This window comes from Mesitornis unicolor, unplaced genomic scaffold (assembly GCF_000695765.1).
Source record: "Mesitornis unicolor isolate BGI_N332 unplaced genomic scaffold, ASM69576v1 scaffold11374, whole genome shotgun sequence".
Classification (NCBI taxonomy): domain Eukaryota; kingdom Metazoa; phylum Chordata; class Aves; order Mesitornithiformes; family Mesitornithidae; genus Mesitornis; species Mesitornis unicolor.
The window spans coordinates 27,632-53,946 of NW_010180816.1; the positions used below are offsets into that span (position 1 = coordinate 27,632).

At 41.2% G+C, this 26,315-nt stretch overlaps 2 protein-coding genes across 2 annotated transcripts in view; one reads left to right on the forward strand and one right to left on the reverse strand.

Annotated features, from left to right (window-relative positions):
• LOC104539625 (interferon-induced GTP-binding protein Mx-like) overlaps positions 1-3,207 on the forward strand; it is a 16,764-nt gene extending 13,557 nt beyond the window's left edge. Inside the window, 2 exon segments of the mRNA XM_010183207.1 lie at positions 1-60; positions 2,974-3,207. The exon segment at positions 1-60 is cut by the window's left edge and continues 6 nt beyond it. Coding sequence (XP_010181509.1) covers positions 1-60; positions 2,974-3,207 — 294 coding nt within the window.
• Positions 3,208-6,563: 3,356 nt separating this feature from the next.
• TMPRSS2 (transmembrane protease, serine 2) lies at positions 6,564-18,661 on the reverse strand. Its single transcript, XM_010183206.1, has 13 exons — positions 18,647-18,661; positions 17,608-17,803; positions 17,212-17,295; positions 15,503-15,622; positions 14,057-14,186; positions 13,232-13,342; positions 12,333-12,376; positions 11,458-11,632; positions 9,689-9,864; positions 8,591-8,686; positions 7,605-7,747; positions 6,872-7,024; positions 6,564-6,674 (listed from the first exon to the last, which is right to left on the reverse strand). The coding sequence occupies exons 1-13, from the start codon at positions 18,659-18,661 to the stop codon at positions 6,663-6,665; spliced, it is 1,455 nt and encodes a 484-aa protein (XP_010181508.1). The 3' UTR covers positions 6,564-6,662.
• Positions 18,662-26,315: the final 7,654 nt, after the last annotated feature.

Genomic DNA, 26,315 nt, shown 5'->3' on the forward strand with positions numbered 1-26,315 from the left:
TTGAATCAAGAGCCTTCCTTTGTCCAGGAACTGGTTTATCACATAAAGGCCTATTTCAATGTGAGTTTACAGACTATGACACAGCAGTTCTTCTGCACCCTGAGTGCTGCAGCATATACCACTTGTCCAGATCTCACTGGAGTCAATGCGACTCTTTCATACAATACTACTACTGTGCAGGGAATAGTAGCACAGCGTTATAAGTGTTTCATCCAGGTACATGCACAGCTTTTGCACAAATCAATCAGAGCTTCTGACCAGTGATAAAAAGGCCAGAGCAAAGCTGGTCTGATGGGCTGTATCAGCACAGTCACTGTGGAGAAGCACTTGTGCACTGTGGGATATGGTGATCAGACAAGCCCACAAGGCTCTTAAAATGGCAGCTGGCTCCTAAGCCACTTGTCAGCTACCCCCCAGCCTGGCACAGCTGCCTCCTGTGGCTGCTCCTTGCTCGGGAAATAAGCTATTGGCATGTGAGTCCTCTTCTCACCCTCCTCTGGCCTTTCATGGAAAAGGGGGAGACTCCCTGCTGCCTACACAGACCCACTGCTCTCTTGTGGCTTTCTTATGGGGACAAGTGTCAAGGGGGGGAGGGAAGGATGGTCACTTACCAGCATGGAGGAGAAGACAGAATGGGGAAGAGCACTTGCCCTTGTAATTAGAAGTTGTTGGCATTCAGTTGATTGCAAATCCCCCTCTCCAGCAAAGGAAGCAACAGTCCTAGAATTGCTTTCCCCAGTGCAAGTCTGTCTCATGGTTTTCAAAAGACAGTAGTTTCCGTGAGCTTAACAACATCACATACACAGCACTTCTATATTTGACATAGCATCTGAGAGCTCAGGTCAGCCTCGAGCCCCTCTGCACATTTCTGCTGGCAGCAGAAAGTGGTGTCTGTGGCTTGCAGTCAGATCCTAAACTAATGCGGCAGGAGGAGCAATAGATAAAATGTTAAGGTAAAATGGATTCAGCTGTCTGTAGAGATCAGAGTGTGTATATTGTACTGCAGATAGAAGTTAAGTCTCTGAAGACAAATGGGATGTTTTAACAAAGATCATGTTAAAGAAAGACAGAAAAGAGAACACGCAGTAGCAGGATTTGCTTTGATCTCTGTTTCATAAAACTCCCTCAGAAAGCAACAGGGTAAATATTAATAATGCAGTAACATAGGTAGCAGCTCACCTTGAATTTCAATAGCAAGGTTTTGACAAATTCCTATGCTTAAATGTTTGGGCTGCTCAGGTTGATGGAGAGAAAACCATCGGCTTTCAGAGAGCACGAGTCAAAGGCAGAACTGAATAAGCTTCTTCCCTCCTGCCTCTCTATACTCTCTGCTATAACACAAATGTCTTAAATGCTAGTTATAATTTTTTGTAAATGCCCTAACAATAATTTTCAACAATAAGAAATAGCAGGGCTTCGTATCTCTGTGGGACTTACGCAAGGCCAAATACACTTTGAATGGGATGGAAGCTCTTAAGAGTCCACAGCCTTTGAAAATAGCATGCATGAATCTGTGCTAGCTATGGTGGGACTGTCAAGATCCTGGATACAGTTTGCCTCCAGAAAAACACCCATATTTAAAGCACCTAGGCTCCCTCCCACCATTGTCAGTAGTGACTAGAGAACAGGCAGGCTCAGTAAGTGCTTTAGCCAATTCAGTCAAATTTCTTGTTATTGACTAGATCTCTGCAAACTAGAAAGAAAAAAACAAACATCTAGTTTTAAGTATTGTTCAGCTTGAGCTCAACCCTATCCTTGTACACAAAAGACTTGCAGCCACTGAGCTCCAGAAGTATCTAAAACCAGAAATACCTTAGACTTCTCTGGAAATGGGCTGCCTAAACCCTACAGGGCCTACAAATCAAATATGCCTCTACCTGGTCTTCTCACTGCCATTTTCAAGTCAGGTGCCACAAAAAGAAAGCAAGACGGCACCTCTCTCAATTGCAGCCAGTCTCTCGGGCATAAGTGCTACATGGCTCCAGGAGGGCTGGAGGCAGCTCACTCCCAGCATTGAAGAGGCTTTGAACCTCCCATCGCCCAAGAACACAAGCTAGAGTTCCCAAGCTCTGCCATGTCTCTGGGGAAAGGGCCTCACAAGCTCTTCAAGGTCAATCTGTTTCAATTGCATAGATTGCTAGACCAGTTACCTTGTCAGTTTAAGGAGAAAACTATCTCATTGGTATATCAGTAGGTGTAGTGTAGACGCAGTCTAGTTTCACTATTACTGAAGATGTTTTCCTCAAGGTTAAAGCTTACTTGAAAACTGTCTTATACTTAAAAGGACAACCACATCAGAAATACCATCTACATACAGAATGTGAACATAAGGAAAAACTTTTTTACTGTGAGGGTTACAGAGCACTGGACCAGGCTGCCCAGAGAGGTTGTGGAGTCTCCTTCTCTAGAGACATTCAAAACCTGCCTGAACACATTCCTGTGTGACTTAGTCTAGGTGATCCTGCTCTGGCAGGGGTGTTGGACTGGATGATCTTCAGATGTCCCTTCCAACTCCTAATATTCTGTGATTCTGTGATACAGGAATTTACCACCTTTGGAAATATCACTTTCATTTCCTGTACCGTAACAGATCGGTACTGTTCAGAGAAGGCAGGTTTGACACTAGAAATTGTTAACAAGTATGGTTTACCATGTATGTCCTCATATAGCTCGTACCAATGATAGCTGGCAGAGCAAAGCAGGGAACAGCCTGCCGTGGGTTTTGTTCACTGAGAGAAAAAAGCAACAACTGTCATTTCCCTAACTCTTATTTTTTGGGTCTTTAGGCAAAAAAAGATACTAACTGCAAACATTTTCTTTAGTTCCTAGAAGCACTCAACTTCTTAAACAGTAACTCAATACAATATTTTTAAACTGTGCTGACACTTCTTACTGGATTACCTGTAGCCCATTCTTTTTCTTTTTTTTCCTTTTGGGAAACAAGTCTTCTGCATTTTTTTCCCCTTCTTGCAGGGAGCAAGTAAACGCCTCTCCAATCAGATACCTCTGATCATCCTGTCTTCTGGCCTTCATGACTTCGGGGAAAACTTACAGACCGCAATGTTGCAACTTTTGCAAGAAAAAGACAAGATCGACCAACTCCTTCAAGAGGACAGTGAAGCTGCTAAACATAGGACCTACCTCAGCCAACGAGTTGATCGTCTCACCAAAGCCTGCCAGAACCTGAGAGACTTCGCCTCACTGTAGATTTCTTCATTCTTCAGAACATGCTGCTTTTAGCTGGGATAGAGTTAATTTCCTTCCTAGTAGCTAGTAGGAGACTATGTTTTGGATTTGTGCTGAGAATAACATGATAACCCGTCAATGCTTTAGATGTTGCCAAGCAATGTTTACATTAAATCAAGGATTTTTTCAGTTTCTCCACCAGAAGCTGGGTAGAAACACATCCAGGACAGCTGACCCAAACTGTCCAAAAGGATATTCTGTGCTATATATATTCTCATGCTCAGTATAGCAGCTGGGGGGGTTAGCCAGAGGGAGCAATCACTGCTCAGGGTCTGGTTACGCATCAGTCAGCGGGTGGTGAACAGTTGCATCACTTGTTTTTCTTGGGTTTAGGTGGTTTTTATTTCTTCTGTTCTCTTCAGTACAACTTTTTATCATCATCATCATTACTATTTTATTTCTATTTCAACCATGACACAGAAGTGTTTTTATACTCATTTTCTAGCATTATTGAACAAATTTGTAAAATCACCTAAAAATGTAATGTCAGCGCAGACCTTTATCACTCATTTCTAATGTTCAGTTCTGCTTTATTTTCCATAACCAGTTATATGCGAACACTTACCCTTACGTGAAGTGCTCCATTGGATGAGTTATGACTAAATAAATGTTAACCCACTTTTAAACATTTGCTTTATGAACGCTGTGCAATCATTGAAATCATTATTAAAAAGCTAGAGGTCTGAGGGTTACATTTTGTTGTTTTGGTTTTGTGGGGTTTTTTTTCCTTTTTTTTTTTTTTAAGAAGGATGAGGGCTTTCAGCTGTATAACTCACAAACTCTAGAAATTAAATTATCTGACTTTCCTAGATGACACTTACTGCACAACTCTAGCAATCTCTCTCTGTGTTTTTGCCTCTCTTTGTTGTCTTTCCTGCTATCGCCTGAAAGATGACTGCAAGGTGTTGCCACTGTTAAGTCTCAACTCAGTAGGTTGAGAGGGTGCACACAATGGGCATGAAACAGTTCCAGTCTAGAGGAAAAAGAAAGTTAACTCCATCTGATCAGTACATCCACAGGATGCTGCTGGCTGCGTTTCTCCTTTGTCAGTTCTCTGATTTGTAGAGAAAGGTTAAGAGGCTCTTTTGGATGCCTGAAGCATCACCTGAAATTTTGGAACTGATGAGCAATTCAATAGATGGCAGGATTGGGATGTCCAAAAGGGATTAAATCATCTAGGATGTTAAACATTAGAAGGGTGTCTCAGCATGTAGCGTGCTGCCTTTCTCCTTCCCCTACCCACTGCAGGGAGAACCTTTCCAGAAAACTCTTTCATTTCATGGAAGCCAGCGCAAAATATAATACCGCATGCTGTATTCATGAGATCTTTCACATGGAGATTTGTTTTCACAAGCAAAGCTTCATTTTGTGTAGCAAGAGTAATGTCTGCATTCAGCTAAAACAAAAAAAAAAGGTGCTTGTACCAGTGTGCCATGTAGTAATTTCCAAGATGTTTACAAGAGAAACCTCTTCAGGCTAGAAATGATTAAGAGTTTGCCCCCCTGACAAGAAATTGCAGCAGCAGATGGCTGACTGCTGTGGCACAGCATTCATCCCAGTACAGCATACAGCTTTCTTAACCTTGTTTAGCACTACAGCCAGCTCTCCACATTTCAGTATACTGTTTTGCTACTGTTCACTTACAGTGCTGCAGGTCAGAAGCCATAGAAAAGCCTTACACCATAACAACTTGATTTATTTAATTCCTATTTTGAAACTACTTTAAACCTGTTGACTACTTCTTGGTATCTCCCGAAGCGTTCCTGATGCTCATATGCTGTTGGAAAACACCCTGTCTCACACCTAGAAAAGAGAGGCAGGTACACATTGCTTCAGGCAGCATGAGGTGTAATAACAAAATAGGAGGGTGCGACTCCCTTACCCCACTGCCTTTAGGCTAAACTTCCTTATTTAGTTCAATTTCACAAGTCTTAAGTGATTTCATCAGACACAGCCACTAAAGACATCCAACACTCCCGGACATCCAGCTCTCTTGCCCTAGGTTTGCTCAGGGACCTGAAGTTCTGAAATTCGAACAGTCTCTTGGATCACCCTCTTGTGTTGCTGTTCTTTTGCTTTGGTTGTTTGATTTTTTTGTTGTTGGCTGATTGGTTGCATTTTTTAAAAAATCAGATTCTGAAAGCACTTCACGATGAATCCAGCAACCGCGTCCAAAAAGACCCAACCAAACAGATATAAATGACTACTGTAGAAGAGTATTCATTAAAAAAAAATATTTATTTGGTGCAGTGTTTACATGCAAGATAATTGCATTTCAGTACCAAAAGAGAAAATAAGACTAGTAGAGTAATTTCATTTAAAGGATTTATCCTTAACAAAAGTGACTTGGTATGGCTTTTTGATCCTCTGTACTATGATTATAAATTATTTTTAAAATCCTAGTTGAGGTGGCACTCTGAGATTAATTATATTTTGCTAAAAATATACATATAAAAGAGTTTAAGGAACTAAAAAGCCAAATTTAATAAATGAGGTAGTTCATCTGGTTACACAGAAACGCAGATTTGTGGGTTTTTTGTCTAAAACATCCAGCCTCTGTACATGTGTCTGCAATCACAAGTCTATCGCTTGCAACATAGCCTTACTGAAAAACTTTGTTCTTTGCCTTTCACAGCAGGGAGAGTTCAAGAGTCAACCTCGATGTGCACAGCCAGGGACCTCGACATCGAGACATTTAACCAACCACTTCCTGCTACAGCTCCGGTGCGCCCCTCTCCATAGCCTACATTGAGTGATGGCGGGTCTTGCCCTTTTTGGGTTCAGAGCAGCTTAAGGCAGAACAGTGCTTCTAATTACTGTCAGACTGGTCTCACTTCCATCAATCTGGCTTGGATGACTGCTGTGTCAAGATCCTGAGGATTTTTAACTACCTGAATATACAGTATTTTTTTCTGTGCCTCTACTGTAGTGCATGAAAACTTCCCTTCATATATACCAAAAAACAGACATTTCTTTTTCAAATGCCAACCAGCAGCTCACAGATTCAAAATTCACATTACTTAACATTTAATTTTAAACACTACTAAACCATCTCAGCATCCTGCTACAAAAATCTGAAATTAATTTATGATTAAAATTGCCATTATAAGCCTGTACCCGATTATTAAGTGAAAGTTACTCAACTAAAGAGAGACATTTCAGCAAGCAGTTGACAGAACCACTTTCTGCCAGGCACCATGAGAAGAAGAAAGGTGCTCATTGTGATAATCCTTCACTGATTAAGATCAGTCACTGTAGCCAGCACAGAACCGAGTGTGCAATCCTTCATGTTATTTTTAAAATTCAAAGAGAAAAAAAAAAATCATTTGCAAAGTGAATAAATATCCCAGGCACACATGGTTTCATTTACTCTCGTTCTCAGAAACATGGATCAGCAAGAAGGACAGCCAACATTGTCATCTGTTTGCCTGTTTAAAACAAAACAAAACAAAACAAAACCAAAGGTTCAAGTTCTGCTGACAGGTTATCTTATCAATTACTTGGATGCTTCTCAACAGAACAGCTTCATTAGCAGACAAGTCACATTCACTTATTTTTATAAATAAAATCAAGTTTCAGGATTTGGGACATTAAAAACATTATTAAGAACATCCAAATACTTCACCTGCATATTTTTATATATCCAATCTGTAAACACAGTCATATTCCCATACACTCCAGGTCTATTGGGACTAGCACAGCCAGTTCCCCAGCTAGTATCTCCAACCAGCCACCACACGGAGTCTTTGTTAGTTACTAGCGGACCTCCACTGTCCCCCTGCACAAAATATAAACAAATTATTAGTGGTCTGGCCACCAGGAAAGACACAATCCATTTCACTTCATGAATATAGGTTAAGTTTCAAAAAAAGCTAACCACCATTTTAAGGCTGTCACTAAAACAAAATACAATGGCAATTACAGTATTAAATGATGACAGCTTGCAACAGGGATGAAAATTATTTGCTCAAAGCACTAAATGAGATAGGCTCTATTGACTTTCTTGTTCACAAGCATAATGCTAGGGTATCACTGTGATTCTGAAGAGCATTCATTCAAGTGCCACATAATAAAACATCCTTGAAGCATTAAAAAGGACTGCCTCGCCCTCTTTGGGTATTTAGCGAGAACTCAGAACTGGCAGCCATTCAGAAGATGAACCAAAAGCTCTCCCTTTTAAAGGGATGCACCACAAAAAGAACTAGAAGCCTGCCCAACAAAAGTGCTAGTTTGAGTTTTTTGTTTGGTTGGTTTTTATACATAGGATCTGTCTGTAATTAGCTGCCTATTAAAAAAGCCTACAAGTAAGACCACAAAAATAATCTGATCACTATTAGCTGTTAATCAGGAATAATTACCTGACAAGAATCAACTCCTCCTTCTAGATATCCAGCACAGATCATTGTAGGCAAAATCATATCATTATAGATATAGACAGAATTACATCTAGAATGTTCTATTAAGAGCACCAGAGCATAATTCAAGTTATTTGATGTTTTACCTAAAATTGAAACATACACAAAAAACACAGATACAAAGATAAAATTGGAACAAGCATCATATTATGTTGCTATTAACAAATCCCAGCAGCTTACACTGTTCAAGATGCAATAAACTTACTAGAAACATCAGGAGTGGCCACTTAAGATGTCTTTGTGCGAATGGCCATACAACTGCAACATTAAAACTCCCCAGAGGTCAGTGAGTTACCCTGCTTTGCTCTCAGTGTACTGCAAAGCAAGAGCACATGGCACCCACCTGCCTACTCCAGCCCCAAGTCAACTGTGTTATCTACAGGGCTGTTCAAAGCACACGAAGTCTGCAAGAGGTGAAGAGGACCTCCACACAGTTTCATGGTCCAGCACAAGCTGCCAGCAATTCTCATACTCAGGGTCCAGCTCCCCCAACACCCCCCTTCCCACGCCCTCATCCACCTTCTCATACAGAAGGAAACCTATGAAATTATGATATTCTAGCTTCAGATGATGGAAAGGACAGACTCCTGCCTTTTCCCCTGTCCACAGAGGACTGGCTTGGCTTACAGCCACTCTTGTTGCAGGAGAGGTGGCCCTGCTATCAGGGTCACATAATTGTTTCCTGTGTGAATAGTTCTGGACTCCAGTACTGACTCAAGGCTCCTTTGCAGTCTTCTGAATGCAACACATCACAAGTTGCTTTGAGACAGAACACCCTATGTAATATTAGGGGCTGTAAAATGGGTGAAAAAACTAGTGTATCAGCACATCTGGCTCAAACTGCCCAATCAGGCCATGCAACAATTATTTGTAGACTGAAGAGGACCAGTCTATGTAGAAGACCAAAATATTCCCGAGCCAGCCTTTACCTCCTTGGTACTCTGCTCCCCACCCAGATATCCAGCACCGCTGATTAGGCTGGAACATCATTCCTGGATTAGGCAGACAAACTGGCCGTACAGTATCTACAAAAGAAACACAGTAACAACTGTAATCCCACATGTCCAGGCATAATTCCAAATAAATGCAAATGAAATATCGCTGCATGACCACTGCTTACATACATACACACTATGCTTTTTTGCTGTACTTAACCATCTTTGCAGATAAGCAATACCGTGCAATGCAGGCAGCAGCAGAAAGCTTACCAGCTGCCCTTTCCCAGGCTACCTAATCTTCACCTCAAAGTAGGGAACAAGCACAGTTAATGTTTCTAGCTCAATTCATTGGGCTCACTAGAACAATTAACACCAGCTTTTCTGAGGGTAGAGGACAAAGAAGAAAAACTTCTAACAACTACCTCTCCGCATTGTCTTTGCAAAACCCTGCTGAAAATAATCACAGTACCAGCAGGATTCAATGCCTATACACAAGAAGTGTGAAACACAAAAACTTGGTAGACAACCTCCCTTCAGCAGCACAAGAGCCCCTCCAGATTACTTCTAGCAGCTTTACACAGATGCATTGAAATCTAAAGAACCTGTACACAAAAGCATTTCAAGTTTAAATAATGGTTTGTCCTCTATTTTTTACTGCTTGCTTACAGCCTATATCTACTTTTAAGAAAGGAACTTCTTGTAATGTTTTTGAGTTTATTTTTTTCCCAATTGTTATTTGACATAACTTTGTTTAGGGTTTAGTCAACTACTCCACCGCTACATCCTCAGTCTACACATATAGGAGTGATAATATTTAAGCACCATATAGCATTCTAGGGTCAAAGTACATTATTGAGACGAGCCCAAACTCCATTATTGTGTACTAGATTTAAATGAATCCTACTTAGAAAATCAGAGGGTGTGCCCTTTATCTCAACCTCTACCCTGTCTCTGTCTCTAAGGTGTCTCTACCCACATTTTGTGTTCCTCCCGTAAGTATCTACAAGGATTTCCTGATGAACTTCAGAAGTTGTAAAAGATGTGCTCATTGCCATTGGATTTTTGCCTTAAGAAGAGGAGAATACGTACCACTAAAAGTCAGCGGTGTCTCTAACTTCATAAGGGCAACATCATTGTCTTTAGAATCTGTATCATAATCCGGATGGGAAATTATCTGTTGCACTCTGTATCCATATCTTAAAAGCATCTCATTCTGATTCAGAATCCCAACATAAGCCCTCCAGATGTACGGGTCAGAAAATCGTCTACAGAAAAAAGGAAGGTTACAAGGTTTGCTTATCTGCTTATGACCTTCAAAAATTTGTCTTCAGAAACGGTAGTCAAATGTATGTGCGACCAAGAATGCACATGCATCTGACTATCGCTTCTGAAAAATAAGATGAACAAATTGAAAGACATCTTACTTTGAGAAAGCTTGACTCTAATTTCATAAATATATACTTTAAAAAAATCTTTTGAATGGGTTAAGTATCACTGTCTATCCCTTTAGTCACTCAGCACAGCAAATTACAGTCTGAGACTACAACACTGAAGTCTATTGATTTCCATGGCTGAGGGATCAAGCAGTTATTTCTGAGGTCTCACATGTCAGTGATATCACTTGCATGTACTATCCAAAGCATGCAAGGGCAGCAGAAGCCAGAATTAGAAAAGACATGATCTAGTGAAGGAATTCCACTATCTTGAAAATGCCATGATTTTTTTTTTGGTTCTATTTTAGTGGGTTTTTTAAATGTTAAGCATGCTGGCTAGACGTAATTTAAGAAGTCTCTTGCGCTCCAGCAGTTTACAAGTGCTCAATAGAAAACTTCCCACAAGTGTTAAAACACCCTCCATTAGAACTGCCAAGGCAGTAGAGCTTGCAAGTCAACCCACCTCAAAAAAAAAAAAAAAAATCAAGACTGAAAACCAGTTTTGTGCCACCTACAGCTTGGTTGTCATTCCTAAAGCTTTTGCATACTCCAGAGCTCAAATCAGAAAACAAAGGAGGGATAGGATTGTCACAAAGATAAACACTTGCATTCCTTTCTCAAGGTTAAGGACAAAGTTACTTTTCCTTGGCTTAGCCTCAAACTGTGATCCAGCCAACCTACCATCAAAATGCTTTTGCTAAATGGGTTTTCCCTCCAACAGAATTGGCCACCTTTTAAACATATTCTGACACCATTCCCAAGGTACCACAACACCCTTTATAGGTTAAAAATGTACAAAGCACCACCTGTTTTTCTTGTTGATGCCTAATGTAAAGTGCTCCTTGGGTAAGTATAAATCTACATTTAATACTGACTTGGGCTTTACTACCCTCTAGCAAGAAGGTACAAGGAAATAAATGCTATAGATATCTTTAGATTGATCATATCTACAGTTGTGCAACATTTGAGGGTTTGGGATTTTTTTTTCTTTTTTTCCTTACAGTGTAATTAAACATCTTCATGAAAATACTGCACTGTCTGGCATTAAGTTTGGTGCCTTGAGTTTACCTCTTAAGTGGAGTGGGTATCTGTGCCCAACACCACTGTCAAATTTAATTTTCACCTTTAACAAGTAGAATAAGATTTTCTTCCTGTACAAAGCAGACAGATGATCTGCAGCCAGTCTCCTCCAGAACAAATTTTCCCTGAATACTTGAAAACCATACTGCTACACAGACAAAATACCGTACCTAGCACCTGCATTCAAGGCAAGGTGGAGGGGAGGAATGGCGTTTAATTCAGTATTAAAGCAGAAAGTTGGGAGACTTGAGTAAATTTGTGCATTTCAGCCCGAAGCAAGAAAAAAAAAAAATCGTCATTCAAGAGATGAACAAGTAGCGAGCTGGTCGCTCCAGCAAGACTCACCCTTCCACGCAGTGTGCCGCTGTCACTATCCACTGGCGGGTGATGATGGAGCCCCCACAGACGTGGGTGCCCTGCACGTGGAGGCTGACCTGCCACGGCCACTGCCCCAGCACTGCCCTGCTGCCACCCACGATTCTGTTCATGACGTTCATGCTTTTGGTGGGCAGGCCACACTCTAAGGAGGTAGTTACACACAGAGATGTTAGTTAAAGAGCAAGCTGGTGGAAGGTGGCTTCTGCAGCTCAGGCTTCACTAGCAGAGGGGGGAGCACAGATCACATCCCACCTCTCCACTGCCAGTATTCAGTAGGCCGCAGCTTGGGCCCCTGGGCTAGACATTGAGATCCCAAGCCTAGACATAGCCTAGACCCCTTCACATTGCAACGTCAAGATGAGTATTTGGTAGCTGCTGCCCTCGGTTCACCACAAACCAGTGGTTCATCACACCTTTGTGGTATTCAAGCATCTCTGGCAAACCACACAAACACGCCTTTGTGTTGTGCAACAAAGCAGACAGCATCCCAGAGTTGCCTCATGACAGCCATCACCATCAGGAATGCACTGCTCACCCAATGGCCATATGTTGGGAGAGCAGATATGCCATGGATGTCCCACTGCAGCTGCCAGGTGAGGGCTACCGCAGGCAACTCATTTAAAGTAACTGGTGGCAGGAAAGACAAAAGCAACTGGGGATCCAACATCGTCCTTGTCTCCTCCCACACCCTGCTCCTTAAACTACACTGTGTGAAACTCAGGAACCAGAGTTAAATTATCTGTGCATCAAGAGACAGCAATCAATTATGCAGATTCAAAAGGATTCCCCAGACAAGAGTATTTCAAAGCATGAACAAGGAGAAGTTTGAGAAACACACTTACCTACGCACCGCAGAGAAACCACAGTTCCTGATGCACAGGAATCACTGCAATGGAAATTAAAAAAAAATTTAAAAACCAAACAGGATTTTAGTCACACAATGAAGCAAACTGTGGGCAAAGTTTAACCTCCAACTGTTTCCTACCCTTTCCAGCTACATGCCCTGCCTTCACCCCCATCTTTCTGCTGAAGGTTCCCTCTTTTCTTCACCCTCTCCAGCTACCCTACCAGCATCCATCTGGCCTCCACCATTTCTTGCATTCACCACAACTGTCATGTGGAAGACTGCAGTCACCAGTAGAAAAGGTTTGTAACCCTATTGAGGAGCAAGATGAAGAACAGCATGAGAAAAAGTTAAGCTGATTTAAGAAGTAGCTGTAGAAGAACCTAAACAAGGGAACCACGGGAACTTTGCAGCCACGACAGTCTACAGGTACAGAAACTAGACACTTCAGAGTTGTTTAATGAGAACAGAAATTATACTTTCCATAGTGAAAGATTCATTTTGCATGCTGTGTGTTCCTGTGACTGAAGAAAAAAGCTGTATCAGCAGCAGCGAATGTGTTACAGCTGGTAGCTATTGTCACCACACTGAAACTCCTGTTGATGATCAAAGAGCCTTAAAAATATATCTTTGACACAGCAACCTTCTAGACAGCATGGAGGGAATGGGATGGGACATGTCTTTTAAAATAGGAGAAGAAGGATGGAAAAACGACAGCCGTGTTTTCAGACAGAAGGGAGAACAATTGCTGCAATGAGATTAAAAACAAAGACTCTTTCTCTCTAACAATTCTCATTGAAAGGTGTGCTTGCATCATGCTACAGGCAGAAGCTCCACTTCTTACAACAGCTAAAAAGACTCCTGATGAAAGGAAAGTAGTATGTATTAAACAGATACCTGCTATACAGCTTTTTGTACAAGTCTATATTCCCAGCACTTGTGTTCAGCTTCATGTAGCTTTTAAAGCTGACTTCAGTTGTTACTCCACGACTATAGTAATACGTATCTCTGCAAAACACAAAGTCCATTATGAAACTCAGTAGTTTCAGTTTTCAAACATGTAACAATAAACTGTGCCAAGCTAGAGCTTTTGACATGAACAACACTAGATTGAACTACTGGGGTCATTGTTGGTTCAGAGACCTGAATTCATGGGCACACATAAGTTCTGCCTACTGGGGCAATAAATTCACTCCATTACTCCATGCAAACAGAAGACAGTATTGGCCAACTGTATCAAAGAGGCAACATCACGTATTTCAACCACAGATGAATTTAGGCTACGGCGTTACACGTGGAGAACATGGGCAGCCCTCGGGGCCACAAATGTTTATGGCGATCTTCCACACAAGCTGGTGGCACTTGTGACCTGAGAAGATCAGGGTTTTCCATGTAATATTGCTGATGACAGGTTAAGTCAGACTGGATATTATAGAATAATTATAATGATCTCAAGAAAGCTATGGAAGACAGTCATAAATTAATGTATTGGATACAAGTGACCCCACTGAGTAAATACCACACACCTGCCAGAGACCCTGTTACTTGTTGAAGCAACGTTTCATTTTGAAACGGCCACCGTCATTAAAATCAGACCCACCTGGTTTCACAAGAACTAGATCACCAACTGCTTTTTGTTTCAGATACGCATTCTTTAAAATGCCAAAAGGGAAATTTTAGCCTTTCCATGTATGTTCAAAGGCTGATGAAGGTTAGACTTACACATTGTAGCCCATGTCTTGACATGCAATCTTCCCATAATCGTCATTCCAGTCATCTTGACAAACAGGATACCAGGACTTGCTGATAGGTGAATAAACTTCCAGGATAAAGTTTGGTCCAAAAAGTCTAACTGCAAGAAAAGCAGTAAGGAAAAAAAAAAGAAACCAAGAACACCACACACTATATTACTGCTCTTTCTCTACTTAAAAGTATTGTTACCCATAATATTTGCAAGTATGTATAAACTGGTGTCAATTTAATGCTGCCTTCTATTCAAATTCTGAGTATCAAGTAGACAGAAATATCACAATAACTTTAATTCTTTTGTGTAAGGCAATTTATATAAACTATCAGTTTAGAAATGCAAGCGTAAAGACAGTGTTCGCCTTTTCATTTCAGCTTTTATGCTCAAAATTCTCTTTCACAGTCACTGAGAAAGACTGCAATAGCCAATCTTTCCTTATATCTACACAACCATATATTTCTTAATATATAATATATTGTGTATAAATAAAATATAATCTATTGTAATATATTTTATATTGTATCTTAATGCATCAAATTCCTTCAAAGAAACATTTGTAGAGCAAGAATGTAACAAGAAGTAATTAGCTCTGACATTCCATGCCATTATGCATTTATTTGCACAAGAATTTAATATAAAATAGTTCAAGCAAAAGAACAGATTGAACAAGCTTCTCCAAAAAATCATTATTCAACCAAATGGAGAGGAACAGCTTTAACGCCTATGCCAGTAAATGCTAACCTTGCATGAGGCAGGTACAGAATAAAAGTTCCCAGAGAGAGTAAAAGCAAAGCTGGAGTTTTCCAGAGTGGCACTGGCACAACACAGGTGTTAGAAACAAGGTGCCACACCATTGGAATGGACAAATCAATGATATTTCCACCTTCCACCTTCAGCTCTGCATTAAAGCTTCCCTTGGCGTCTTTTCAGTTGGAAACACTGATCAGACCAGGCTTTCTTACACAGAGGAGTTATGAAATAGTTGAAGTACCACTGGAAGAATGAGGAACGCAAAACACACGGAAAGAAAAGACAAGCCTGACTGAAGACCACCAAGTTCATGTTATCACTTGAAGTTCTATTAAGAAGTCAGCAATGACTGTTCATTCCAGAGACAGTGTCGCATTCAGTTTTGCACAAACCTGATTGAAATTAAAAGGTAATATTTTAAAAACTGATTCAAAGTTAAGCCAGCTCAAACCCCTGAGCCAGTCATTTTGTTTCAGCTTTTCAATCGGACTGGAAATAAACTGAATATCTAGATATAGGCTTCATAGCACTCAAACATCCTAAACCATTTTAGAGAGAAAACTTAGGATAAAGCGGCCCTATTGTAACTTAGGCAAGCTTTGGACAAGGCAATTAGCCCAAAAACTCTCATAGTTGGCTGAAGGCCACCCTCCTTGACTGCAGGCACTCACCACACCGGTTTTCATCCTCCCCGTTGGGGCAGTGGCTCACTCCATCACACCAGTGCGAGGGCGGCATGCACACTCCTGAAGATCCACACTCTATCAAGGAGCCGAGACAACGATTCTCCACTGCAGGGAGAGAACAACACAAGCATTAGGCTGAACATCAGCTTAGCCTCAGGCGACTGCTGCCAACTCTCATCTTAAGGAGTATTCCACTTTGTTAGAGCAAAACATCAGAAAGAGCTCTTAAACTCAGAGATGGGAGGAGACCCAGCCTGACACAACAGATGTATTGCTCTGTCTTTTACATTGCTTGTCAGATTAAGCCACTGATGCAGCTGACTGGATTTTGTCCATTGCCTCCCCTGAATAAGCAAGCACCATTAAGTCATCTAAGAGGAGTCAGCTTTACACTGACGAAGCATAACACTTACAAAAAGAACAGGAGGAAGAGAGTGATTACTCCAATTACATCCTGTTGCTTTCACTGCCATTTAAAACAAGATTACATTCAACCTGTATAAATCAAAGTGAGTAAAAAAAAACAAACTCCTAAGAACACAAAGTGTCATCCTAATGGTTTTAAAGGAACTCCCTTCTCTCTTCCTTTACTTTCCTTCACAGAACAGAACAGAAAGGAGAGGCTCCTAAAAACATAGCAAATTGGTTTTTAGCTTCTTTTGAAAAGTGGCTTTCATTGACAGGGAAATTAAGATAGCACAAGACAAACTTCAAATAAGTGATCAGACTTGCTCTAGCCCAGCTTCAGAGCTCAGTCACCCCAGTTGGGGATGACTTCCAAGGCAAATGTTATCTGTGGTACAGCTTACAGCAGTGAGACAGGCTGGGCTCACACGTTAACGCACTTCCAAAGCGGAAGCCTCACAGAAACAAATAAAGAGATGTGATTATTTCTGCTTCAAGAGAGATCCCATTTTACCAAAATAAAACAGACCTTGACTGTGTGCACTCTTACAATTAAGGTATACAAATTTACTTCAGACTCTTTCCTTCACCTGAAATAAAGTGAAGTTCGGATTTGGAACAGAGCTCCATTTCAGAGAGGATGCACAGCAGTGACTTCCCTAATGAAATGCACCACAGAATGCATTGTCCATGCAGTTGCATGCCAGCTATCGCCCAGTGCAAGAATCCTTGCCAGAAGTCAAACTCTTTAATAACACCTACAGCACCAAACAGTTGCTCTGAACCAGCTCTTGCCAGATACACTGGAGCTTTCCAGAGAAGGCACCTGAATAAACTGCTCCAGAAGAGTAAAGAAGCTTATGATATCACTTAATGTAAAAAACATATTTACTTGATAAAGGGAAAGGAATCATTAAAAATAAAAATAAAACCAAAACTGCTCCATTTTGGGCAAAAAATATTCCTCTTTGCCCCCTTTTGCTGCTGCCCAGAGAGGTTGCAGAGTCTCTTCCTCTGGAGGTATTCAAAACCCGTCTGGATGCTGTCCTATGCAACCTGCGGTAGGTGAACCTGCTTTGGCAGGGGGGTTGGACTGGATGATCTCCAGAGGTCCCTTCCAACCCCTACCATTCTGTGATTCTGTGGTTAGAAAGCAATATTAGTTTATCAGTCACGATATAGGTAACAAAGCTTTTCCTGTCCTTAATTCAGCATAAAATGGAATATAATATTCTAACTTTAAAAGTTTAATACATTTTTTCTTTCAGAACAGAAAAAAAAAATCTTACCAAAATACCAGACGAAGAAAGCAGCAATTGCACAACAAATTACTAGTAAAATGGATAATATAATTATTATGGCTTTCTTTAGACCTGAAATGAAAGTGAGAAAGAAAAATCAGGTTCACAAATAAAGTAATTTTCAGACACCAGCACTACCTATTTCCTTGACATTAAAACACACACATTTTTTGCCAGACAGACTTTTCTCCATTTTACCACCTTTCCCCCAAATCACCCAGGTTCCTGTTCAGTCACACCAGCATCCCAGACAGCTATTACTTCTTCATCAACAGGGAGGTGGCTCCTTTAATACAGGAGTTGTAAGGGAAGATCCCTTTCATTTGTTATCTTACTTTGGAAGACCTTAAGCCTAAAATTGGAAGAAATCCTGACAAAACTTACTTAATGCACATGTTCTCCCGGGTGAATGCACCACTGGCCTAGTCGACTGATAGGTAGCAACCCTTGGGACATAGCTTGGCACTGACAGAGCATTTGTTGAGAAGTACGGTGAATATGGGTTAGCACCTACTGGCTGCCTGGCAGGATAGACGTTTTCTGGCTGAAAGCCATGATTTTCATAGTATGGCGGTGGACTCTAAATGATAATGTTGAGGAGATGGAAAAGGAGAAAAATTAAAATCAAGAGACAAGTCTACAATTAGGACAAATTAAGTTTGAGATGCCACTTACATTCAAAACCCTACTAAATAATTCCTCCAAAGCAGAAATACACCATGCATGCATACACATACGAGTGATTCCAATTTACACAGAGATTTACAGTACATGGCTAATACCTTGCACTTTGAATGATAAAAATAACAGAGTGAGGCTGAAAGGCATATTAAGAGATTGGTTTCCTGATCCAAAGTAACTCAACCTAAGAAGGACTCAAGCCCATCCCTCCAGCTGGCCACACAAACCATTGCACTGATACATCTGACAGGGTAGAAATAAACAGCAAGGACAGTTTTGGGCAGTACCATCACTGAAAGAAACGCTGACAAGTAACAGCCTTTGTATGTGCAGTTGTCCGGGTCTAGAATAAATGCTTATGGCCACATTTTGTCCTATAACAACACCAGGTATTTCTAAGCTATTTCTAAAACACACTGGCTTACAACAGGTGCTGGAATATTTATCCTGGAAGTGCTTCCAGAACTCATTAGAAACCATTCCAATCTGTCCCTTCAAGTTAAGCTTTAAAAGCATAAATCTCTTCCAGGAGTATCCGAGCACTTGAAATGCTAGTTAATTCAAGCCTCTTACACCCACCTCACAGTACATTCTGTCCTTTTTGCAGAAAAGAAAACAACAAATACTGCACGTTTTAAAAGACTTGTTACCCAATAAGTTAGTTACTTGTAAAGAAATAAAACATCATTAAAAAAATATCAGAGAGGAATATTTTGAATTTTTGATTATTTTGTTTACTTACTACAGTAGAGGTCATCTTTCCCTTGTCAGCAGTACTGAAATAATTCAAGTGCTTGGAAGTAAAGCATGAACCTATATTTTTTTTTAAAAAAAGAGAGAAAAACAACAGAAAACAATCACAACCAGAAGCTCTGTCCACCTTTCTTGTTGCTTTTTCCTTTGGGAAAAATGCCAAAACTGGGGAAAAAATACGGAAGTATTTCAAAAGAGGGTACAAATTAAGGTGCAGCATGAAATTGGATCTCAATAACCTCTCAATACAACCTTGAGGATTATACAGTGGCAACTATTCATTAACACGAGCGCCACACAAACTGAGAAGATTAAGTTAGTGCTCACTCTCGCCGACAGAATGGGAGTTAAAGAATATCCTGGCAACAACCCACATGGTGTCAGTACCAAGTTCAGATCCTCTGGCCTCTCTCAACACTTACTCATGTATCGCTCTGAGGTTTATAACACAGGAACGAGCGCACGAACAAAGCCTCAGGAAACACAGATTCAGCTAACTCATTTGGTAACACTGCAGCTAGCAGCCCCACAAACCACATCATTTTCACTCTTCTGCACTGTAAACAGTTGTTTTCTTGGTTGTATGTTGTAGCCACCACATCAGAAACAGGGAAAGAAGCACAATGAGGAAACGCAGCGTCACACCAATATGAACGTTTCTCAAACGGAGTGCAAGAGAGAAGCTACACTCAATGTATCCAGCACATAGCAGTTTGTTTAAAAGTTAAACATTAACATTAAGTAAAACCAGATTTAGATTAGTAAAGAGACAAGAAACAAAAAATGTTTGCTGCCGCAGTTCTAACATAGGCTGTTATACACCTCCACAAGCAATCATTTTAATAAATAATATAATCTATTGAGATCTCTCATAATGTTACTGTACATGAAAAAAAAACACCTAGGAAGTGCCTCAGCCATGCATTGAGAAATAACTTTCTCCAGCTTCCAGAGCAGTCTCCAGCACACAGACACATTGGCACGATCCCTGCTGAAAGCCATGACTATAAAGAGCAGTTGCATTAAGACACAGCCTAATTCAGCCTAAAGCACAAGGTTATTTTTTAGAACCTGTATCTAGGTGTCATTTCACCGAAAACTGAACTGCAAATGTCTTTGAGGAAGATTTTGACAGCAGCTTTAGCACCTCAAGCATGCCAATACTCTGTGACAATTTAGGCAGGCTGATTCTGGTGTTTGCCTATTAGCACTAGCAAAAAAAATGTAAATAACGCACTGTTGAACTCTTATTTGCACGGCACACAGTGGAAAACGAAGTCTTTCTCTGACTTACAGCAAGTCCATCAGATTGGTGACTAAGGCTTCAGGACTTCTGCTTTATGTCGCATCCATTCTTGCTCAGCTCTTCATAGCAGAGGCGGGAAGTGCAGCTTTGCCCAGACTTAAGAGGGCAAGTAACAAGTTGCAGAAAGGTATTTTTATTTCTTGTTCTCTGAAAAGGAGGGAGGAAAAAGGGGATTAGAAAGTTTCGTTACAGCAGATGGAAGAATACACTAGGTGACACTAAGATAAGTCAACACATACCACAACCAAAGATAAACCCAAATATTTTTTACATTACAATCTGAAAGGCTTTGCAAATTGGCATACAACAGTCTTTTGTTTGTTTGTTTTAAATTAACTGAATAAAAAAACCCTGTTAACTGGATTTGAACCATCACTCCCAATTTAGTTCTTCTTAATCTGTTTTCCACCCAGCTTCCAATTAATAACAGGTTTTCCATTATCACACTACAAAACCCAGGGAAGCCATAGGTATATACTGATTTCCATGGTATTACACCTTCATGTTTGCCAGTGTATTAAAAACAGGTTAAACCAAAACCACTGGGCTCCCATTAGTTTGCAAATGTTTAAGGCAAAAATCAACGAGTAGCATCCAATAATGAAATAATCTACTTTTCTCAAACACACATCACTGACACTTCTAAATGTTTTACAAATATATCAAGGGTACTGCAACAACTTCACAGATAAGGAAGCTGGGCCATGGAGAAACAAACTGACCTGTAAAACACTCTCTATCCCAACAACTCCAGAGCTAGAAGAGACTGGTCTCTCTTATCTCAGTCCAATACTTTGGTCTCTAACCCACCTCACACACCAGACAGTTCTAAATGGATCCCACATGAAAGCATCATAAACCAGTCTGGTGAAGAAGAGTTTAGCCGGAACACACAACTATCCTTTCCTCCCACTGCTGGTCATTCCTCCTGATGTCTGCCAAGCTATAATGGCACTTTACTGGGTACATCTGGAGAAACAGACCTCAAGGGTCCTTTAAAGTGAGCTGGTGGAGTTGAAGGGTACAGAGATCCCCAGGCAAGGAAGCAGGGATGGAGTTCACCCCTGCAGTGGCTTGAGGGAACAAGAGGCAGAGCTCAGGGAGCCAAAGCCTTGCAGGTTGGCTTGCTAACATTTTCTAGCTTCGGAAAAAGTATATCTAAGTAATGAAAGGGACCCATCATTTATAGGCAGTCAAGCCCTTGAATTTCAAAAAACTTCAGTTTACGCCAATGTGGAGCAGAACCAGCATTTAGGCATCCAGCAACACAGAAGGTCCAAAATGGAATGTGTTTTTGTTTCACAACTCTGAAAGTAAAGAAGTGGCACTGCTGTTTCTAATGACAGGCAATAATATGAGTATAAAATGTATAGCCATCACTGACATAGTGTATTGAATTGAATTCAGTGAAACGTACTGCCTCACAGTCCACAGCTATTACCTAAAATATCTTAGCTTCTTCTCACATATGCCTCAGGAGTGTTACAATTAAAGCTCTGTCATGGCTCATTAAGATTTTAAAAATGCATCATTTTTTTCAATAAAAGTTGCCAGAATGAAAACAAACAATTAAAAAAATTCGAAAATAAAACATGCATTCAAGACAAACTTAATCCAACAGCTTTTTTAGTTTCTCTATTAATTTCTGCAAATCAGTTCTTTATATTTAAGTAAAAGTTGCAGTGAAGCTGGTCTCTACTTCATTTGATAACGTACTACTTCATTGAATATGGTCTTCCTAGACTATTAGTCCTCCAAAGGCTTGTTCTCCCTGCTACCACAGTGAAAGCCACTCTCTCCCCTGGACAGGAAAAGCACTGAGCACTGCTCAGTTGTGAGTGGTTGTCACTACTGTGTCCTCCTAAGCCCCTCACCTTGCTACTGCTGGGAGAAGGTAAGCCTCTGCTTCTACCTCCTTACAACAGTATCAGGTCATGGCTCCCTTATACCATGTGTCCTTCACTAGCTGGGAGCCAACATCCCCAAAAGACAACAAAAAGAATGAAAGGCAAAGAAACCCTACAGATTTAACTACAGTTTTGTTAATGAATCAAGAGATGCTGGCTTTTACCCTAGTTCTCCATGCAAGAAATAATAATGGTACCTCCTTATCACACACCTTGATGTAATTCTTAATTAAGAGCTATACCATTTGGAGGCTTGAGTTCCACAACTACTGCTAGCTACATTAGTTTACACAAGGTTTTATATAGAGATCACTATATATCATATCTATTACTAGATGTTTAAGTTAATAGCATGGAATAGTTGCCTTCAGATATCCTAATACAACACTGTGATTTCAACTTGGCCAATGAAGCCTGAGTTATATTGGCAACAGTATACTTCCTGAACTTGCATATTACTTCAATACATATTTTGTGCTATTTCCTGAAATAGAAGAATCATTTGCTGTTTGCTAAGCTCTAAGATAGGTATCAACAGCAGAAAAAACAACAACCAAAAAACCCAACAAACCAAACTAGACCTACGTAAAAGCAACTACACACAAACAAGGAAGAAGGGAGAGGACAGAACAGGTAAAAGCCGAATGCATGAAGTCAAGTTCAGCTTCTGACAGGAAGAAGCATAAAAGCATCCAAACACTCTACATGGATACTGACTAACACAGTGCCACATCCAAAAAATTAGCAGTTCCCTTTATCCAGATAAAGAAATACAGCACATGCAAATGAACAAACTGGCAAAACTCATTAGGATAGCAAAGGAATCTTTCCAGTGCAAAGCTCAACCATAAAAAAGAGCAAGCCAACAAATCACTGCTTTTGCTGATGACGCTACAATGGAAGTAGGCTTTCATTTTTTTTATTATTTCCAACTGGTTTATGACTGCCTAGAAGCTTCCACAATGTAACCCTAAACACAATATAACCATGATATGAAGGTGGGGAGGAAAGCAAGGAGAAGAAATAAAAAAGAAAAGAGAAAACAAGCAAAAAGGTGATTCCAGATTCACTTAAATTATCTTTTCACACACTGGATGATTCCCATCTCTGTTACCTGGACAAAAGAAATACAGTCAAGATTTCCCGTTTAACAAGTAGCACTAAAAAAATAACAGGACTTACAAATGAAGGATAGAAAGGCTAAAAGAATACAATCATGTATGAAAGAGGAAAGGAACTAGGTAAGAACTTTCATTTCATTAACAAGATTTCCTTGATACTTCTTCAGGAAGCAGTACTGAATATTTTTATAGTGATGATTAAGAAAAATGAATGTGATTTACTCCACAGAGTAAAATTTATCCTCTGGAAAGACAAATCAAAAAGCAAGAGTGTTTCAAAGCCATGAAAATCAAGTTCTTACAATGTTCTGGCCTTTCAGTAACCTTCTCAATAGGGGTAAACTCTACTCAGCATGCCTATGCAGTAACATTACACATCTTGTGGAATATTATACAAGACTGTAAATATTTATATGAAAGGCTGCCACAAATAGACCTTCAGCATTCTTAGATCTCCTATGAAATAGCTTTGAGGCTATTCTAGATTAGCTCCTAAAATATCATTAAACTGTAGAACTACTTATCAACAGGCCTCAAAAAACAGTGCCTCTTGATAAGCCCTACCAGCAGCTTAACTAAAGTCCACAGCAGTATTCCCAAGGCCAGCAAACCAAGACTAGTACCACTTCTACATGCAAAAAAAAAAGCAACTAAAAAGTTTTGAGCGTAGCAGTCTCATCTTAAACAGTTGTAGGATGTCATATTCATACTATGAATAATCATATATTTGATTTCTGTTAAAATAAATGTTACCATAAAAACTCAGGCCACCATCACATGCCTTTGTTAAGGAAGATGGGGTGGGAAAGGAGGCTGAAAAGCTGTTGTCTAACTGAGCAGATGATGAGTGGCAGAAGACCCTACAAAAAAAAAAAAAGCTATTTCTGAAATAGAAAGGACCAAGAGCCCAGAAGAAATGGATTTACTGGCACGGTAGGAGATGGACCTATTGGTCAGGCACTGACTGAAGAGGTGGCAGCCATGGCCCATAGCACCCACTGTCTCACATGGACAGATCAGTGTAGAGGATGCAGCAACATTTGGATACTTTCTTCCCCTAGACTACTTCCCCAGTTCTCCCTCTGCCCTTTTCCTTCTATAGCAAAAGCAAATAACCTCATCTTCTGGCAGTAAAATTCAAGTCTATCTATACAATTGAGGGTCTCTGACTCGTTCGGGGGAGGTGTGGGGGAAACTTGCAAGAATACTTGATTACCGTACTCAAGTTGCAAATGAATATTGTATGAATACAGTACCAGTACATGCCCACTCTGGAGGGGAAAAAAAAAGAAAAAAAACCCAACAAAAAAACCCTCACCAAACTAGCAATGTTAACAAATTAGATGTATTTAGATATTTGTCCAGGTCAGCTTTTTTCAACCTGTGAACTACAGATCCCGAGGACATCACTGCAGACCATTCCCCAGGGGTTTACGGCAGATAAGAAAGCAAGCAAACCTGCTGCCAGGAGGTCTGAATTCACTCCATGGGGAGGCTCACAATCCCAGAGACAGGTTTAGGGATTCACAATTCAAAGACAAGGGACAAGTACCGATGTAGTAGCACAAACCCAGTACCCTTCACGGTACTGGAACTACTCAGCGTGGATCAACCCTTTACTGGCAGAGGCTGTATATAGAAAAGGAAGAGCCCATATGTCCATGAGTGGCAACTCGAAGAGAAATACTTTAATCAGCATCCGAGAATATTGTTTCAATTTGTTTTTCCATCAACATCCTAGAACACCATTTCAACTTATTTGCAGGCCGGGCTACCATGATGTATTTGTACTAGGCTGACTTTCCTATGTACCAGTGTAATTTCTAGAAGTTAAAGAATAAAAGGAAAATGGAAAAAGACATGCTAAGTCCTACTTTGACATCAGCTGTTAACTTAATCCACCAATCTTTTGTCTTTACATTTACGTTGATACCTATAGATAACAGCCACAACTGCAATCATTCCCCAGTTTCATTGATCTGTGTCACACACAATATCCATCTCTCCCGCCCCTCCACCCTCAACACTACCTTAGTGGATACAAATCATCCTTCCTAGATGAAGCCACTTCCTTTGGCTCTTTCGAAAGCGCTAAAGGCATTAGCGTAACTTTGCTCTGGGCAAACAGGGATATGCAGGACAAAGGCATGATGGAAGAAGAGTCTCAAATTTACCGATACCCACCCACCCAGAAGCCTGAAGTGAAATGCGAGGGCTAGTTAAGCTATGATCACCTGTAAAGCCGTCTGGGGCGTAGGGGGGGTGCAGGGTGGGGTTGGTTTCAACATTCAAAGTTTTGGCCTGCAAGTATCAATGATACCGCTCCTGTGGGAAGACTCTCTATCAACAGTTACTCTTCCAAAATTACTGGACGAGATGGGACACCTGTAGCCAAAAATTAGCACTTTTGCAAGAAACCAAAACAGCAGTAACATTAATAAAGAAGCCGCAGAACTACATGCTGCTGTAGTTTGTTTTTCCTATGAGTAACTACTCAGTCTGCGACCTTGAAAAAAAGCTGCCTAACGTCGCAGCCTCCCCTTTCCCTTCTTCACAAGGGCAAGAAATGGATAACCTCCACCTGAAAAAGGTTTTAGGTGGGACGGCGTTGGCACAGAGTGCTCCACACCTTGCCCCCGGCACCTCGTCAGATCGCGATATTCACTTCACAGCTCTCACTCACCTTTCCTGGGCTCTTTTAGCTTCCCCGTTGCCTTCACTACCGCTCCACTGACAAGAGCAACTTTTTCGCCCTGCACCTACCCGTAGAGAAACCGGCTGCAGAAAGGGGGCAACCGGAGAAAGCGGAGCGAAATACCGCTGAAAGGGGGGAGATCTTACGTGTCCCCTCGATTTTATCAGCTGGCGCCTCCTCTTCTGGCTCTCGGGAGGCGCCGACGCCGCTGCCCCCAGCCCCGGGGCCGCCTGCGAGGCTCTCCGAGCCGGGCACCGCGCTGCGGCCGTGCCCTTGCTTCCCTATCCCCGCGCAACAGGGATTTTCAGGTGCCTCCGAGGTCCCTCCCAAAGCAAAGCCAAAGTTTCTTAATTAAAACCCAAAAATCTCAGGTGCAACTCGCAGTGGCCGTGACTGACTCCCCCTTCCCTCGGATTGACGGCGCCTCCCGGCCCGCGGTGGTCGGTGGTGGCCCGGAGGTGGCTCCGTTCGACTCGGCGAAGAGGAGCGCGGCGCTTACCTGGTGGGGCTGCCCCAGCAGGATCGGAGCTGAGGCAGGACGGGACGGGACGCGGCGCACCGAGCCGGGAGCAGCCGCCGCGGCCGGGGAGGAGTCACCCAGCGGGGAAGGGGCAGGGGGCGCCAGGCGG

Coding starts and splice junctions, on each gene's coding strand:
- TMPRSS2 (XM_010183206.1), bottom strand. Junction 14,187..15,502: donor GGAGGATGAAAACCGGTGTG/GTGAGTGCCTGC, acceptor CTTTTCTTGCAG/TTAGACTTTTTGGACCAAAC. Junction 7,748..8,590: donor GGGAGCAGAGTACCAAGGAG/GTAAAGGCTGGC, acceptor TTTCAATTTTAG/GTAAAACATCAAATAACTTG.